This window comes from Prionailurus bengalensis, chromosome B3 (genome assembly GCF_016509475.1).
Source record: "Prionailurus bengalensis isolate Pbe53 chromosome B3, Fcat_Pben_1.1_paternal_pri, whole genome shotgun sequence".
NCBI classification, from domain to species: domain Eukaryota; kingdom Metazoa; phylum Chordata; class Mammalia; order Carnivora; family Felidae; genus Prionailurus; species Prionailurus bengalensis.
Genome location: NC_057355.1, coordinates 20170509 through 20185127, shown reverse-complemented (window position 1 = coordinate 20185127; position 14619 = coordinate 20170509). Strand labels below are relative to the sequence as shown.

At 42.8% G+C, this 14619-nt stretch overlaps 1 protein-coding gene across 1 annotated transcript; it reads right to left on the bottom strand.

The window, feature by feature from the left end:
• Positions 1-1166: 1166 nt before the first annotated feature.
• On the bottom strand, positions 1167-14305 carry LOC122468320. Its single transcript, XM_043554839.1, has 2 exons — positions 13858-14305; positions 1167-1692 (listed from the first exon to the last, which is right to left on the bottom strand). The coding sequence occupies exons 1-2, from the start codon at positions 14303-14305 to the stop codon at positions 1445-1447; spliced, it is 696 nt and encodes a 231-aa protein (XP_043410774.1). The 3' UTR covers positions 1167-1444.
• Positions 14306-14619: the final 314 nt, after the last annotated feature.

Genomic DNA, 14619 nt, shown 5'->3' with positions numbered 1-14619 from the left:
AAACTCCAGTCTAGATGTTGCTGTGAAGATATTTTTGAATGAGACTAACATCTAAACCAGTAGGCACTGAATAAAGGAGCTTACACTCCAAAATGTGGGTGGGCCACACCCTATCACTTGACATCCTCAAGAGTAAAGACTGAAGTTTCCCCAAACAGAAGGAATTCTCCTTGAGACTGCAACATAGAAACCTGCCAGAGTTTCCAGTCTGCTGCCCCATGGAATTTGGATTCAAGACTGTAACACCAGCTCATATTTGAATTTCTATCCTGGCAGGGCTTGCCCTATGAAATTTGGACTTGCCAGCCCAAACTATTGCATGAGTTAATTCCTTAAAATAACTTTCTTTTTCTCCATATATGTGTGTATAGATCTTTCTCCTTACCGAAAACAAAAACTAGAAGGGTAAAATCATCTCTTTAACAAACCCCAGAGGCACCTGTTGATTCAGAATCCTGCACTAGGAAGGGCTGTGATAGATGGAGGCCAGGCCTCAATCTCCTGGACAGGGCTGGCAGGAGGTCATGCTCTCCACATGGGGGGGTGGGGCTCACCCTGAACCACCAACCCAGACCCAGCCAGAGAGAGCCAGGAGGAGCCTGCAGGAAGAATCATATTGCAGGGAACCCAAGGCCACCCAGGTCAGTCTAAGGGACCTCTGAGAACCATGCAGCAGGGAAAGAAACAGAAAGCAGGATGTGTACCTTCTAAGTGAATAGACCATGAAAATGGGGCCCCAAGTACATATTTGCATTAATAAGCTTGATGAATGGAAAATCAATTATATATGCTAATTAAACACAGTAAATATTGGCTTGTGCACTTTTCTACAATGCTTACTAAGTACCAAAACTTAGATATTTATAATCAATCCATTAAAAGATCAAAGAAAACTGATGATTTACATTTTTCATGGAGGGGGGAAGGACATTGAATGGAGTAGGAACCATTTCCATGGTTGATTTGAGTTCTTGGTTTATTCAAGTCCTTCCTGTCAGAGAGTCTGTACCTGCAAGAAATGGCCATAAAGGCTTACCACAGCTCAAATTTTATTCTGGCCCATAAAATACAGAATTTGTGAGCCAGAAAGGAGATGAAGACTACTCATATTTGGGCAACTCCAGAGCATCCCACAATGAGTTGAGTATTCAGGTGTCTTGGGGGACAGAAGCATTAACACGGATGCTAGGAGACTACTGCACAGTTCTTAGATGTTAGAATTTTACTACTGAAGTGCATAATTATCTGGGACACTGAGAAATGAACAGCATCAGCCTGTTTTGGACTCTGACAAAGAACAAAAAGTAAGAACAGTCAGTTGCATACTTGAACAGCATCAACTGCCTGGAATAAAATGGTGCTTCTCAAGTACTATTCTGTTTATGCTGCAGGACAGGCTAAGAAATGACACAGTGGTCTGGGCTTGCCCCAGAAAATATAGGCATCAGTCAAATAATTTGTAAGTGGCCAGAGGACACAATGGAAAGAGAAGGGGAGGAAGAAAATGAAAAGCAAACAGATAGGACTTCTTAAAGGTTTCAAATGCACTGAGAATGTGAACATACTTGTTAAATAATTGAAGACTTTGTTCTTGATCTTCTGTCTCAAGGACATCGCTAGGTTCAGGCTGAGTTCCAACTCTTGCTTTTTCTTCTGCAGTGGATGCCTCTTGTAAGATCCTATAGGTTTGTTCTGTATGATAACATAAGCAGGTATCACAGCTCTGGCACGAAGCTCACCCATTTGCTGCTGCCTTTCTTTTCTTCCCTAAAGTTATATGTTGCTGGGGATTTGGCTATTCCAAATTGTATACAAAAAGATGATTATTCAGTTCATGTTTGACATTTTTCTAAGCAAACACCCAATTAGTTCATTGAAAAGATTGTTCATTACAAGGTGTTCAAAATAAATAGTAGCTTGTTTTGGCTAAGAATACAGTGACCATATTTCAAAAGTGCATGTTGGTATTTTTCTGGTTATGGGGGTTGCAGTAAGCACTCACCTTCTTTGCAATATATTAAAATGGGTTTCATGGAAAGAGGGATAGAAGGAAAGGGAGGAAGCAGAATCCCTTTCAAATGCGGTTTCTTCCTAAACTACTGGCCAGTGACCTTCACAGACTTCCCTACCTTGAACTTGGGTTTGGGCTTGGGTTTGGATTTGGATTTGTTTTTTCTTGGGTTTGGGAACCAGAATCACAGGGAGTTTCTACTGACTTTTAACACTCAGGTGGAAAGCTCATTTTCTTCCTCTCCAGGACTTGACCACCATCTCTGCCATAGTTTGGGGCAATACCTTCTCTACACACCTGATTCTAAACCTCTGAGAACTTGTTCCTTGTGAGCTTCTTCACCCCACCTCCCAATAGTTATAAGAGGTTATGTTCCTAGCAAAGAGCTGTTGGCACCCACAATTAAAACCTTCCGGGGACCCCTTTGGCATCCAAGCCCAGTTCATTAAACTCTTAGCCCGCCCTTGCCCTGCTCTTCTTCATGTACACCTCCTCTCTTCCTTGAATTCCTAGAAGGTGTCCTCTATCCTCCCATCCATGTGTGCGCAGTGCGAGGTCCTGAACCTGCAAGGTGTAGAAATGTCATGATCTGTGCTGTTACATTAAATCACATTGCAGTGGAAAAGCTCATCCCAAGAGACAGGCAATAGGAAAGGATGGCATTGGCATGGCTCTCCCTGCGGTCCATTTGCATGCTCCACACTTAAATTGTCCTTCCAGCTCTAGGTCTTGCCTCCTCCCAATGGGACAGGGGCGGGAACAAGAGAAATGCAGTGACCACCTTACGGGGTGGGAACTGCCAGAGGAATGAGCCTCCTGCCTCGTTGTGGGGCTTCTCCCCTGTAATCAAGGATATTGGGCATTCTTTTCATCCCTGATGGCACAAGTAACGTGTTTGGAATGACCTATGTTGTCCACGAACAACATTAAAATGTGGACATAAAACGTGAAATGCTATGGTGCTCCTGGGCCCCGTGAACTGGTAATATTGAGTGAAATTCAATAACTTCTTGCCTCTACCCCTATTCTGATTAGATCATTTTGCCTTCCACAGAGCACTCCAAGGCATAACTGCTAATTTGGAGCCTTTCCAGCTTGGTCACTCTGGGATACATTTGTTTAATAGTATATATTTCTAGTTATGGCAGCTGGCTCTTTTTGTATTATAAGAGCTGCAGGGCCTCCTTGGCGTTTATAGAAGCTGAATCTACCTCCACACAGTGAGAGGAAATGGATTTCCTTCTGAAGGTGGGTGTCATTATAGCTCATAATAAAGCAGCCCCTTTCTGGAGCACCCACAAAGGATGAGCCCCATGGAACACAAGTGGATCGCCCCACGCTGGAGGGAAGTGAGCCTTTGTTTAATAGCCTGGAATTATTACCTAGGGAATCACCCATAAAGGTAAATCTAAAACTCTAAATGCTGCCCATGGATCTGACATTCAGGTGACAAAAGACCTGGAATAGTTTTGAAGTTTTAAAAAATAATCTCTCTATCTACATTTTGATAATGTTATTGCTATATGTATACATATTTTTATAATTTTTAATTTTTTTTGAAGTTTATTTGAGAGAGAGAGACAGAGCACATGAGAAGGGGAGAGGCAGAGAGAGAGGAGGGTGAGAGATCCCTAAGTGGGGCTTGAACTAACAAACTGCAAGATCATGATGTGAGCTGAAACCAAGAGTCAGATGCTTAACTGACTGAGCCATCCAGGCATCCCTACAATTTTTAATTAAGATTTTATTTTCAAGTAATCTCTATACACAACATGGGGCTTAAACTCACAACCCCAAGATCAAGAGTTGCACGTTCCACCGATTGAGCTAGCCAGTCACCCCTACAATTCTTTTTTTTTTCAATATATGAAGTTTATTGTCAAATTGGTTTCCATACAACACCCAGTGCTCATCCCAAAAAGTGCCCTCCTCAATACCCATCACCCACCCTCCCCTCCCTCCCACCCCCCATCAACCCTCCGTTTGTTCTCAGTTTTTAAGAGTCTCTTATGCTTTGGCTCTCTCCCACTCTAACCTCCTTTTTTTCCCCCCCTTCCCCTCCCCCATGGGTTTCTGTTAAGTTTCTCAGGATCCACATAAGAGTGAAAACATATGGTATCTGTCTTTCTCTGTATGGCTTATTTCACTTAGCATAACACTCTCCAGTTCCATCCATGTTGCTACAAAGGGCCATATTTCATTCTTTCTCATTGCCACGTAGTACTCCATTGTGTATATAAACCACAATTTCTTTATCCATTCATCAGTTGATGGACATTTAAGCTCTTTCCATAATTTGGCTATTGTTGAAAGTGCTGCTATAAACATTGGGGTACAAGTGCCCCTATGCATCAGTACTCCTGTATCCCTTGGGTAAATTCCTAGCAGTGCTACTGCTGAGTCATAGGGTAATTCTATTTTTAATTTAAAAAAAAAAATTTTTTTTCAACGTTTATTTATTTTTGGGACAGAGAGAGACAGAGCATGAACGGGGGAGGGGCAGAGAGAGAGGGAGACACAGAATCGGAAACAGGCTCCAGGCTCTGAGCCATCAGCCCAGAGCCTGACGCGGGGCTCGAACTCACGGACCGCGAGATCGTGACCTGGCTGAAGTCGGACGCTCAACCGACTGCGCCACCCAGGTGCCCCACTATTTTTAATTTTTTGAGGAACCTCCACACTGTTTTCGAGAGTGGCTGCACCAATTTGCATTCCCACCAACAGTGCAAGAGGGTTCCCATTTCTCCAGCATCCTCTCCAGCATCTCCAGTCTCCTGATTTGTTCATTTTGGCCACTCTGACTGGGATGAGGTGATATCTGCGTGTGGTTTTGATTTGTATTTCCCTGATGAGGAGCGACATTGAGCATCTTTTCATGTGTCTGTTGGCCATCCGGATGTCTTCTTTAGAGAAGTGTCTATTCATGTTTTCTGCCCATTTCTTCACTGGGTTATTTGTTTTTTGGGTGTGGAGTTTGGTGAGTTCTTTATAGATTTTGGATACTAGCCCTTTGTCCGATATGTCATTTGCGAATATCTTTTCCCATTCCGTTGGTTGCCTTTTAGTTTTGTTGGTTGTTTCCTTTGCTGTGCAGAAGCTTTTTATCTTCATAAGGTCCCAGTAGTTCATTTTTGCTTTTAATTCCCTTGCCTTTGGGGATGTGTCAAGTAAGAAATTGCTACAGCTGAGGTCAGAGAGGTCTTTTCCTGCTTTCTCCTCTAGGGTTTTGATGGCTTCCTGTCTCACATTCAGGTCCTTCATCCATTTTGAGTTTATTTTTGTGAATGGTGTGAGAAAGTGGTCTAGTTTCAATCTTCTGCATGTTGCTGTCCAGTTCTCCCAGCACCATTTGTTAAAGAGACTGTCTTTTTTTCCATTGGATGTTCTTTCCTGCTTTGTCAAAGATGGGTTGGCCATACGTTTGTGGGTCTAGTTCTGGGGTTTCTATTCTATTCCATTGGTCTATGTGTCTGTTTTTGTGCCAATACAATGCTTTCTTGATGATTACAGCTTTGTAGTAGAGGCTGAAGTATGGGATTGTGATGCCTCCTGCTTTGGTCTTCTTCTTCAAAATTCCTTTGGCTATTCGGGGCCTTTTGTGGTTCCATATGAATTTTAGGGTTGCTTGTTCTAGTTTCGAGAAGAATGCTGGTGCAATTTTGATTGGGATTGCATTGAATGTGTAGATAGCTTTGGGTAGTATTGACATTTTGACAATATTTATTCTTCCAATCCATGAGCACATAATGTTTTTCCATTTCTTTATATCCTCTTCAATTTCCTTCATAAGCTTTCTATAGTTTTCAGCATACAGATCTTTTACATCTTTGGTTAGGTTTATTCCTAGGTATTTTATGCTTCTTGGTGCAATTGTGAATGGGATCAGTTTCTTTATTTGTCTTTCTGTTGCTTCATTGTTAGTGTATAAGAATGCAACTGATTTCTGTACATTGATTTTGTATCCTGCAACTTTGCTGAATTCATGTATCAGTTCTAGCAGACTTTTGGTGGAGTCTATCGGATTTTCCATGTATAATAATATCGTGTCATCTGCAAAAAGTGAAAGCTTAACTTCATCTTTGCCAATTTTCATGCCTTTGATTTCCTTTTGTTGTCTGATTGCTGACGCTAGAACTTCCAACACTATGTTAAACAACAGCGGTGAGAGTGGACATCCCTGTCGTGTTCCTGATCTCAGGGAAAAAGCTCTCAGTTTTTCCCCATTGAGGATGATGTTAGCTGTGGGCTTTTCATAAATGGCTTTTATGATGTTGAAGTATGTTCCTTCTATCCCTACTTTCTCGAGGGTTTTTATTAAGAAAGATTGGTGAATTTTGTCAAATGCCTTTTCTGCATTGATTGACAGGATCATATGGTTTTTATCTTTTCTTTTATTAATGTGATGCATCACGTTGATTGATTTGCGAGTGTTGAACCAGCCTTCTATCCCAGGAATGAATCCCATTTGATCATGGTGAATAATTCTTTTTATATGCCGTTGAATTCGATTTGCTAGTATCTTCTTGAGAATTTTTGCATCCATATTCATCAGGGATATTGGCCTGTAGTTCTCTTTTTTTACTGGGTCTCTGTCTGGTTTAGGAATCAAAGTAATACTGGCTTCATAAAACGAGTCTGGGAGTTTTCCTTCCCTTTCTATTTTTTGGAATAGCTTGAGAAGGATAGGTATTATCTCTGCTTTAAATGTCTGGTTGAATTCCCCGGGGAAGCCATCTGGTCCTGGACTCTTATTTGTTGGGAGATTTTTGATGACTGATTCAATTTCTTCGCTGGTTATGGGTCTGTTCAAGCATTCTATTTCCTCCTGATTGAGTTTTGGAAGAGTGTGGGTGTTTAGGAATTTGTCCATTTCTTCCAGGTTGCCCAGTTTGTTGGCATATAATTTTTCATAGTATTCCCTGATAATGGCTTGTATTTCTGAGGGATTGGTTGTAATAATTCCATTTTCATTCATGATTTTATCTATTTGGGTCATCTCCCTTTTCTTTTTGAGAAGTGTGGCTAGAGGTTTATCAATTTTGTTTATTTTTTCAAAAAACCAACTCTTGGTTTTGTTGATCTGCTCTACAGTTGTTTTTAGATTCTATATTGTTTATTTCTGCTCTGATCTTTATTATTTCTCTTCTTCTGCTGGATTTAGGCTGTCTTTGCTGTTATGCTTCTATTTCCTTTAGGTGTGCTGTTAGATTTTGTATTTGGGATCTTGTTTCTTGAGATAGGCCTGGATTGCAATGTATTTTCCTCTCAGGACTGCCTTTGCTGCATCCCAAAGCGTTTGGATCATTGTATTTTCATTTTCGTTTGTTTCCATATATTTTTTAATTTCTTCTCTAATTGCCTGGTTGACCCACTCATTCTTTAGTAGGGTGTTCTTTAACCTCTATGCTTTTGGAGGTTTTCCAGACATTTTCCTGTGGTTGATTTCAAGCTTCATAGCATTGTGGTCTGAAAGTATGCATGGTATAATTTCAATTCTTGTATACTTATGAAGGGCTGTTTCGTGACCCAGTATGTGATCTATCTTGGAGAATGTTCCATGTGCACTTGAGAAGAAAGTATATTCTGTTGCTTTAGGATGCAGAGTTCTAAATATATCTGTCAAGTCCATCTGATCCAATGTCTCATTCAGGGCCCTTGTTTCTTTATTGACCATGTGTCTAGATGATCTATCCATTTCTGTAAGTGGAGTGTTAAAGTCCCCTGCAATTACCACATTCTTATCAATAAGGTTGTTTATGTTTATGAGTAATTGTTTTATATATTTAGGGGCTCCTGTATTTGGCGCATAGACATTTATAATTGTTAGCTCTTCCTGATGGATAGACCCTGTGATTATTATATAATGCCCTTCTTCATCTCTTGTTACAGCCTTTAATTTAAAGTCTAGTTTGTCTGATATAAGTATGGCTACTCCAGCTTTCTTTTGGCTTCTAGTAGCATGATAAATAGTTCTTCATCCCCTCACTCTCAGTCTGAAGGTGTCCTCAGGTCTAAAATGAGTCTCTTGTAGAGAGCAAATAGATGGGTCTTGTTTTTTTATCCATTCTGATACCCTATGTCTTTTGGTTGGCGCATTTAGTCCATTTACATTCAGTGTTATAGAAAGATACGGGTTTAGAGTCATTGTGATGTCTGTAGGTTTCATGCTTGTAGCGATGTCTCTGGTACTTTGTCTCACAGGATCCCCCTTAGGATCTCTTGTAGGGCTGGTTTAGTGGTTGTTGTTTGGGAAGACCTTTAACTCTCCTTCTATTCTAAATGACAGACTTGCTGGATAAAGGATTCTCGGCTGCATATTTTTTCTGTTCATCACATTGAAGATCTCCTGCCATTCCTTTCTGGCCTGCCAAGTTTCAGTAGAGAGATCGGTCACAAGTCTTATAGGTCCCTTTATATGTTAGAGCACGTTTATCTCTACCTGCTTTCACAATTTTCTCTTTATCCTAGTATTTTGCCAGTTTCACTATGATATGTCATGCAAAAGATCGATTCAAGTTATGTCTGAAGGGAGTTCTCTGTGCCTCTTGGATTTCAATGCCTTTTTCCTTCCCCAGATCAGGGAAGTTCTCAGCTGTAATTTCTTCAAGTACCCCTTCAGCACCTTTCCCTCTCTCTTCCTCCTCTGGAATACCAATTATGCGTAGATTATTTCTCTTTAGTGCATCACTTAGTTCTCTAATTTTCCCCTCATACTCCTGGATTTTTTTTATCTCTCTTTTTCTCAGCTTCTTCTTTTTCCATAATTTTATCTTCTGGTTCACCTATTCTCTCCTCTGCCTCTTCAATCCAAGACGTGGTTGTCTCCATTTTATTTTGCAGCTCATTGATAGCATTTTTTAGCTCCTCCTGGCTGTTCCTTAGTCCCTTAATCTCTGTAGCAATAGATTCTCTGCTGTCCTTTATACTGTTTTCAAGCCCAGCGATTAATTTTATTATTATAAATTCACTTTCTGTTATATTGTTTAAATCATTTTTGATCAGTTCGTTAGCTGTTGTTATTTCCTGGATGTTTTTCTGAGGGGAATTCTTCCGTTTCCTCATTTTGGATAGTCCCTGGAGTGGTGTGGGACTGCAGGGCACTTCCCCTGTGCTGTCTTGAATAACTTGCGTTGGTGGGTGGGGCCGCAGTCAGACCTGATGTCTGCCCCCAGCCCACCACTGGGGCCACAGTCAGACTGGTGTGTGCCTTCTCTTCACCTGTCCTAGGGGTGGGATTCACTGTGGGGTGGCGTGGCCCTTCTGGGCTACTTGCACACTGCCAGGCTTGTGGTGCCGGGGATCTGGTGTATTAGCTGGGGTGGATCAGCAAGGTGCATAGGGGCAGGATGGGTAGGCTCAGCTCGCTTTTCCTTCGGAGATCCACTTCAGGAGGGGCCCTGTGGCACCAGCAGGGAGTCAGACCCCCCTGAGGGATGGATCCGCAGAAGCACAGCGTTGGGTGTTTGCGTGGTGCAAGCAAGTTCCCTGGCAGGAACTGGTTCCCTTTGGGATTTGGGCTGGGGGATGGGAGAGGGAGATGGCGCTGGCGAGCACCTTTGTTCCCTGCCAAGCTGAGCTCTGTCATCCGGGGCTCAACATCTCTCCCTCCCGTTGTCCTCCAGCCTTCCCGCTCTCAGAGCAGAGCTGTTAACTTACAACCTTCCAGATGTTAAGTCCCGCTTGCTGTCAGAACACACTCCGGCCGGCCCCTCTGCTTTTGCAAGCCAGGGGGGCTCTGCTTGGCAGGCAGGCTGCCCTTCCACCCCGGCTCCCTCCCGCCAGTCCGTGGAGCACGCACTGCCTCGCTGCCCTTCCTACCCTCTTCCGTGGGCCTCTCGTCTGTGCTTGGCTCCGGAGACTCCGTTCTGCTAGTCTTCTGGTGGTTTTCTGGGTTATTTAGGCAGGTGTGGGTGGAATCTAAGTGATCAGTAGGACACGCGGTGAGCCCAGGGTCCTCCTATGCTGCCATCTTCCCAGGATCCTATCATCAATATCACCCCTACAATTCTTAATGTTTAGGTAGTTTTAGGCTCACACAGAAGTTGCAAAAGTAGTACAGGAAGTTCCCACACACCTTCCCTCAGTTTCCCCTCAAACATAACATATTACATGACTCTACTACAATAATCAAAACCAGGAAAATGATTTTGTTACAATACTAAACTGCAGATGTGATTCAGACTGTACTAGTTTTTACATACATTCATTTTTTGTGTGTGCATGTGTGTGTGTGTCTGTGTATGTGCGTGTGTGGTTGCCGTATAGTTCTATAACATTTTATCATTGGTATAGATTTGTGCAACCACAACAACAATCAGATGGTCTCTTTTTCAAATTAAACATTTCTATTTTATTTTTACTATGGACATTTTCAAATATGCAGAGAAGTATAAAAATAATGTAATAGATACTCATGTTTCTAACTCTGGATTTAACAGGTGTTAACATTTTGACACATACACTTTATCAAATTTGTTAAAGAATTAAAATATTAAAGAGGTAGGTAAATGATACCTGATCTCCTTCCCTCTCCCTCTTCCTTCTCAGCCAAGGTTATTTGTTTTTTCTTTGATTTTTTTGAGAGAGAGAGCAGGGGAGGGGCACAGACAGAGGAGGACAGAGGATCCAAAATGTGTTCTGCACTGACAGCAGCGAGCCCGATGCAGGGCTTGAACTCATGAAGGGTGAGATCATGACCTGAGCCGAAGTTGGACGTTCAACTAGCTGAGCCACCCAGGCACCCCCCAGGGTTATCTCTTCACAAGCAAAATTAAGTAGCAAACCAACAAACAAACCTCACTCTGTATTTGTCCTTACCTAAAAAGTGAAATGGTTACTACCACAGATATTCAGTCTGTTTTGGATTTACCAGAATTTTAAGTTACATGGTAAAAAATATTTATCAAGGTGTTTTTTTTAAATATGTTATACATATGTAATAGAAATAAAGAATTTGGCAATACAAAGATAAAAGGACTGCAGTGGTCTTCTTTGTCATGGTACTCTACATAAAGTTGTATTGAATTAATAAATGCATGGAGTCAACAAATGCTTCTCTGATAAACATATTACACTACAAGCTATAAGAATGTTTTACATGGCAGCCTAAAATAGTGTATAAGTGAGAAGCCATGGGTGTCTGGGAGGTTCAGTCAGTTAACCATTTGACTCTTGATTTCGGCTCAGGTCATGATCTCACAGTTCATGAGATTGGAGCTCTGGGTCAGGTTCTGTGCTGTCAGCATGGAGCCTGCTTGGGATTCGCTCTCTCCGTCTCTCTCTGCCCCTCCCCAGCTCATGCTTGCTCCCTCTTGCTCTTCCTCTCTCTCAAAAATAAATAAATAAGGCATTTAAAAACAAAAAAAAGAAGGGGCACCTGGGTGGCCCAGTCGGTTGAGCATCTGACCTTGGCTCAGGTCATGATCTAGCACGGTCTGTGAGTTCAAGCCCCATGTCAGGCTCTGTGCTGACAGCTCAGAGCCTGGAGCCTGTTCCAGATTCTGTGTCTCCCTCTCTCTCTGACCCTCCCCCGTTCATGCTCTGTCTCTCTCTGTTTCAAAAATAAATAAACATTAAAAATTTTTAAAAAAAGAAGCCATGTATAAATACTCATTTTTGCCAAGTTGACTTTTTCAGTGGACGGGCCATTTTACTGAACATTATGGGGCCTCTAGTAGGGGAGAGGTTATAATAAGACTATAATTGGGGCACATGGGTGGCTCAGTCGGTTAAGTGTCCGCCTCATGATTTCAGCTCAGGTCATGATCTCACGGTTTGTGGGTTCGGGCCCCCCATCAGGCTCTATGCTGACAGCACAGAGCCTGCTTGGGATTCTCTGTCTCCCTCTCTCTCTGCCCCTCCCCCACTTGTGCTCTGTCTCACTCTCTCTCTGCCCTTCCGCCACTTGCTTTCTATCTCTCTATATCAAAAATAAATGAACATTTTTTTAAAAAGACTAATTCGGGGCGCCTGGGTGGCTCAGTCAAACATCTGACTTGAGCTCAGGTCATGATCTCGAGGTTCATGAGATCGAGCCCCACATGGGGCTCTGTGCTGACAGCTCAGAGCTTGGAGCCTGTTTCAGATTCTGTATCCCCCTCTCTCTCTGCTCCTCCCCTGCTCATGCTCTGTCTCTCTCTCTCTCTCTCTCTCTCTCTCTCTCTCTGTCAAAAGTAAATAAACATTAAACAAAAAAAGACTAATTCACAGCAACTATCCTAATAACCAAGGAAAAGTTTTCTATTAAGACAAATCTTAAAATCCATGTAACACCTGTCACGTTGGCACCATGAAGGTTCAGTCTTAAGGAAGTATTACAGGGCAAACAGAGGCCAATAACAAAACGCTGCCTCAAAACAGCTCAAATCCTCCCCTGCAATTCTCAAAGACTTGGGTGAGCACCCATGCACACAGGACACAGCTTCACAAACAGGGATCCCTTTCTTTTGCCTCTGCCTCCACGGCTCCTATCACTGCCCCCAGAACATCTGCTGCCCCCCCATCCCCCAAACGCTCCTCCTCTGTCCTGCTCACCTTTCCCTCCTTTTCATTCCTTTTCATACGGCCTGACCCAAACCCTCTCTTAGCAGGAAAGACTCCTTTCTCTTTCAAAGTTAGGAGGTAGGGACGTTGAGATAGGCAATTACAGGAGAAGAGAAACAGCTAAGAAGATCCCTGTGCTGGTTTTTTTTTTAAATGCAGCTTTATTGAGATCTCATGCACAGATCATGAAATTCATCCTTCTAAAGTAATACAATTCAGCGGTTTTTAGTGTATTCACAGACATGCTCAACCATCACCACTAACTGATTTTGGAGAATTTTCACCACCCCCTAGAAAAAGCCCTGTAACCACTAGCAGTCACTGGGCATTCTCCCTACACCCAGCCCCCCCACAACCACTCATCCGCTTTCTACCTCTATGGATTTATCTATTCTGGGCATTTCAACAGAAGGAATCATACAGTTAGGTGGACTTTGGTGACTGGTTTCTTCATCTTAAAGTTTTCAAGGTACATCCATGTCGCAGCATGGTTCAGGTCTTCCTTTTTAGGGCAGAGTAATATTCTATTTAGGGATATAGCACATTCTGTTTATGCATTCATTGGTTGATAGATATTTGGGTTGTTTCCACTTTTTAGCTGCTTTAAATAATGCTGTTATGAACATTCATACACAGCTTTTTTTTGGGTATATGTTTTCATTTCTCTCAAGTTTATACCTAGGATTAGAATTGCTGGGTCATAAGACAATATTTGGAGGAACCATGATCATTCCTGTGCCTTCACCTGTGAAATGAAAGTTCAGTCCAACTGCCTTAACTTATTAGTATTTTATGCCTTGCACTTCAAAGTCTGCATTAAAACAAGAATGGTGCAAATCTTTCTATTAGTTGACTGAGATCATCAGGTTTTATTTGATATCACAGATGTTTGCTTCTGCATCATGAGACTTTATAGAGAAACATTGGATTTTTAAAAAAATTGTTTAAATATTTATTCATTTTTTGAGAGAGAGAGATAGATAGGTAGAGAGAGAGAGAGAGAGAGAGAGAGAGAGAGAGACTATGATTGGGGGAGGGGCAGCGGGAGGGAGACACAGAATCCAAAGCAGATTCCAGGCTCCGAGCTGTCAGCACAGAGTCCAACACGGGCATGAACCCATGAATTGTGAGATCATGACCTGAGGCCCGTCAAAAACTCAACCGACTGAGCCACCCAGGTGCCCCAGCACTGGACTTTTTTTTAACCAAATGCTGTGTGGAGGCGCACTATTACACAGTGAGGGTGCCAGAGATTTTGCTGAGACACTAAGCTCACTACTTTCCAGAGCAAGCCATGTTCTTACCTTGGTAATAAAGGAAAAAGCAGGTGAGCAGGTAAGGACAGAATTCCTCCAGATGAGAGCAGAAAGCACAGAAAGCCTTTGGACCTTTGGAGCAAAGCTTCAGAAAAAAGGACTCCACTCTCCGTGGGTGGCAATGCCAGGAGAGGATCTCTCTGTACTCCTTCAGGGAGAACACGCCATCATATACCAGACGTGGGAGCACCTGGCTGATGTTGAATTCCTTCAGTATCCTCTCCTTGTAACTCAGCGGCATTTCCAAGAGCTGCTTGGTCCTCTGCTCCCTTTCTGCCTGTGTTGTTGACTCACAGCAATAGAACCAGGGCCTGGCCCCTGCCTCACCCATCTCAATGCCTGCAGAGCTGCTGAACGATCTCCCTCCTGGGCCTCGCTGCTCCGTGGCCTCTGAGGGCAAGGACCGCACCACACGGACATCTGCAGGCAGACTCATCCTGCTGTCCTCAGTTATTACAGATCTGCGGGAGAGGGGAGGCCTGGGATTAAACCCGCATGCTGACTGGCGTGGCCCTAAGAGGATTGTACTGCACTGATTAGCCCTGTGCAGCCGTTAACTTTAAAAGATGAAGAAGAAACACAGTCTGGCTAATACCTGTTCTGTTGAAATTCTTCCTCTCAGCCCCAGGTGACCATTTTCCCCTTGGATTCCCCCAAATGGTTGCTTTCAACGTTATGAATCTAACATGCTCACCGACTCTATCACATGGTCTCATTATAATGTCAGAAGCTGTATCAGGAACTGTGCGA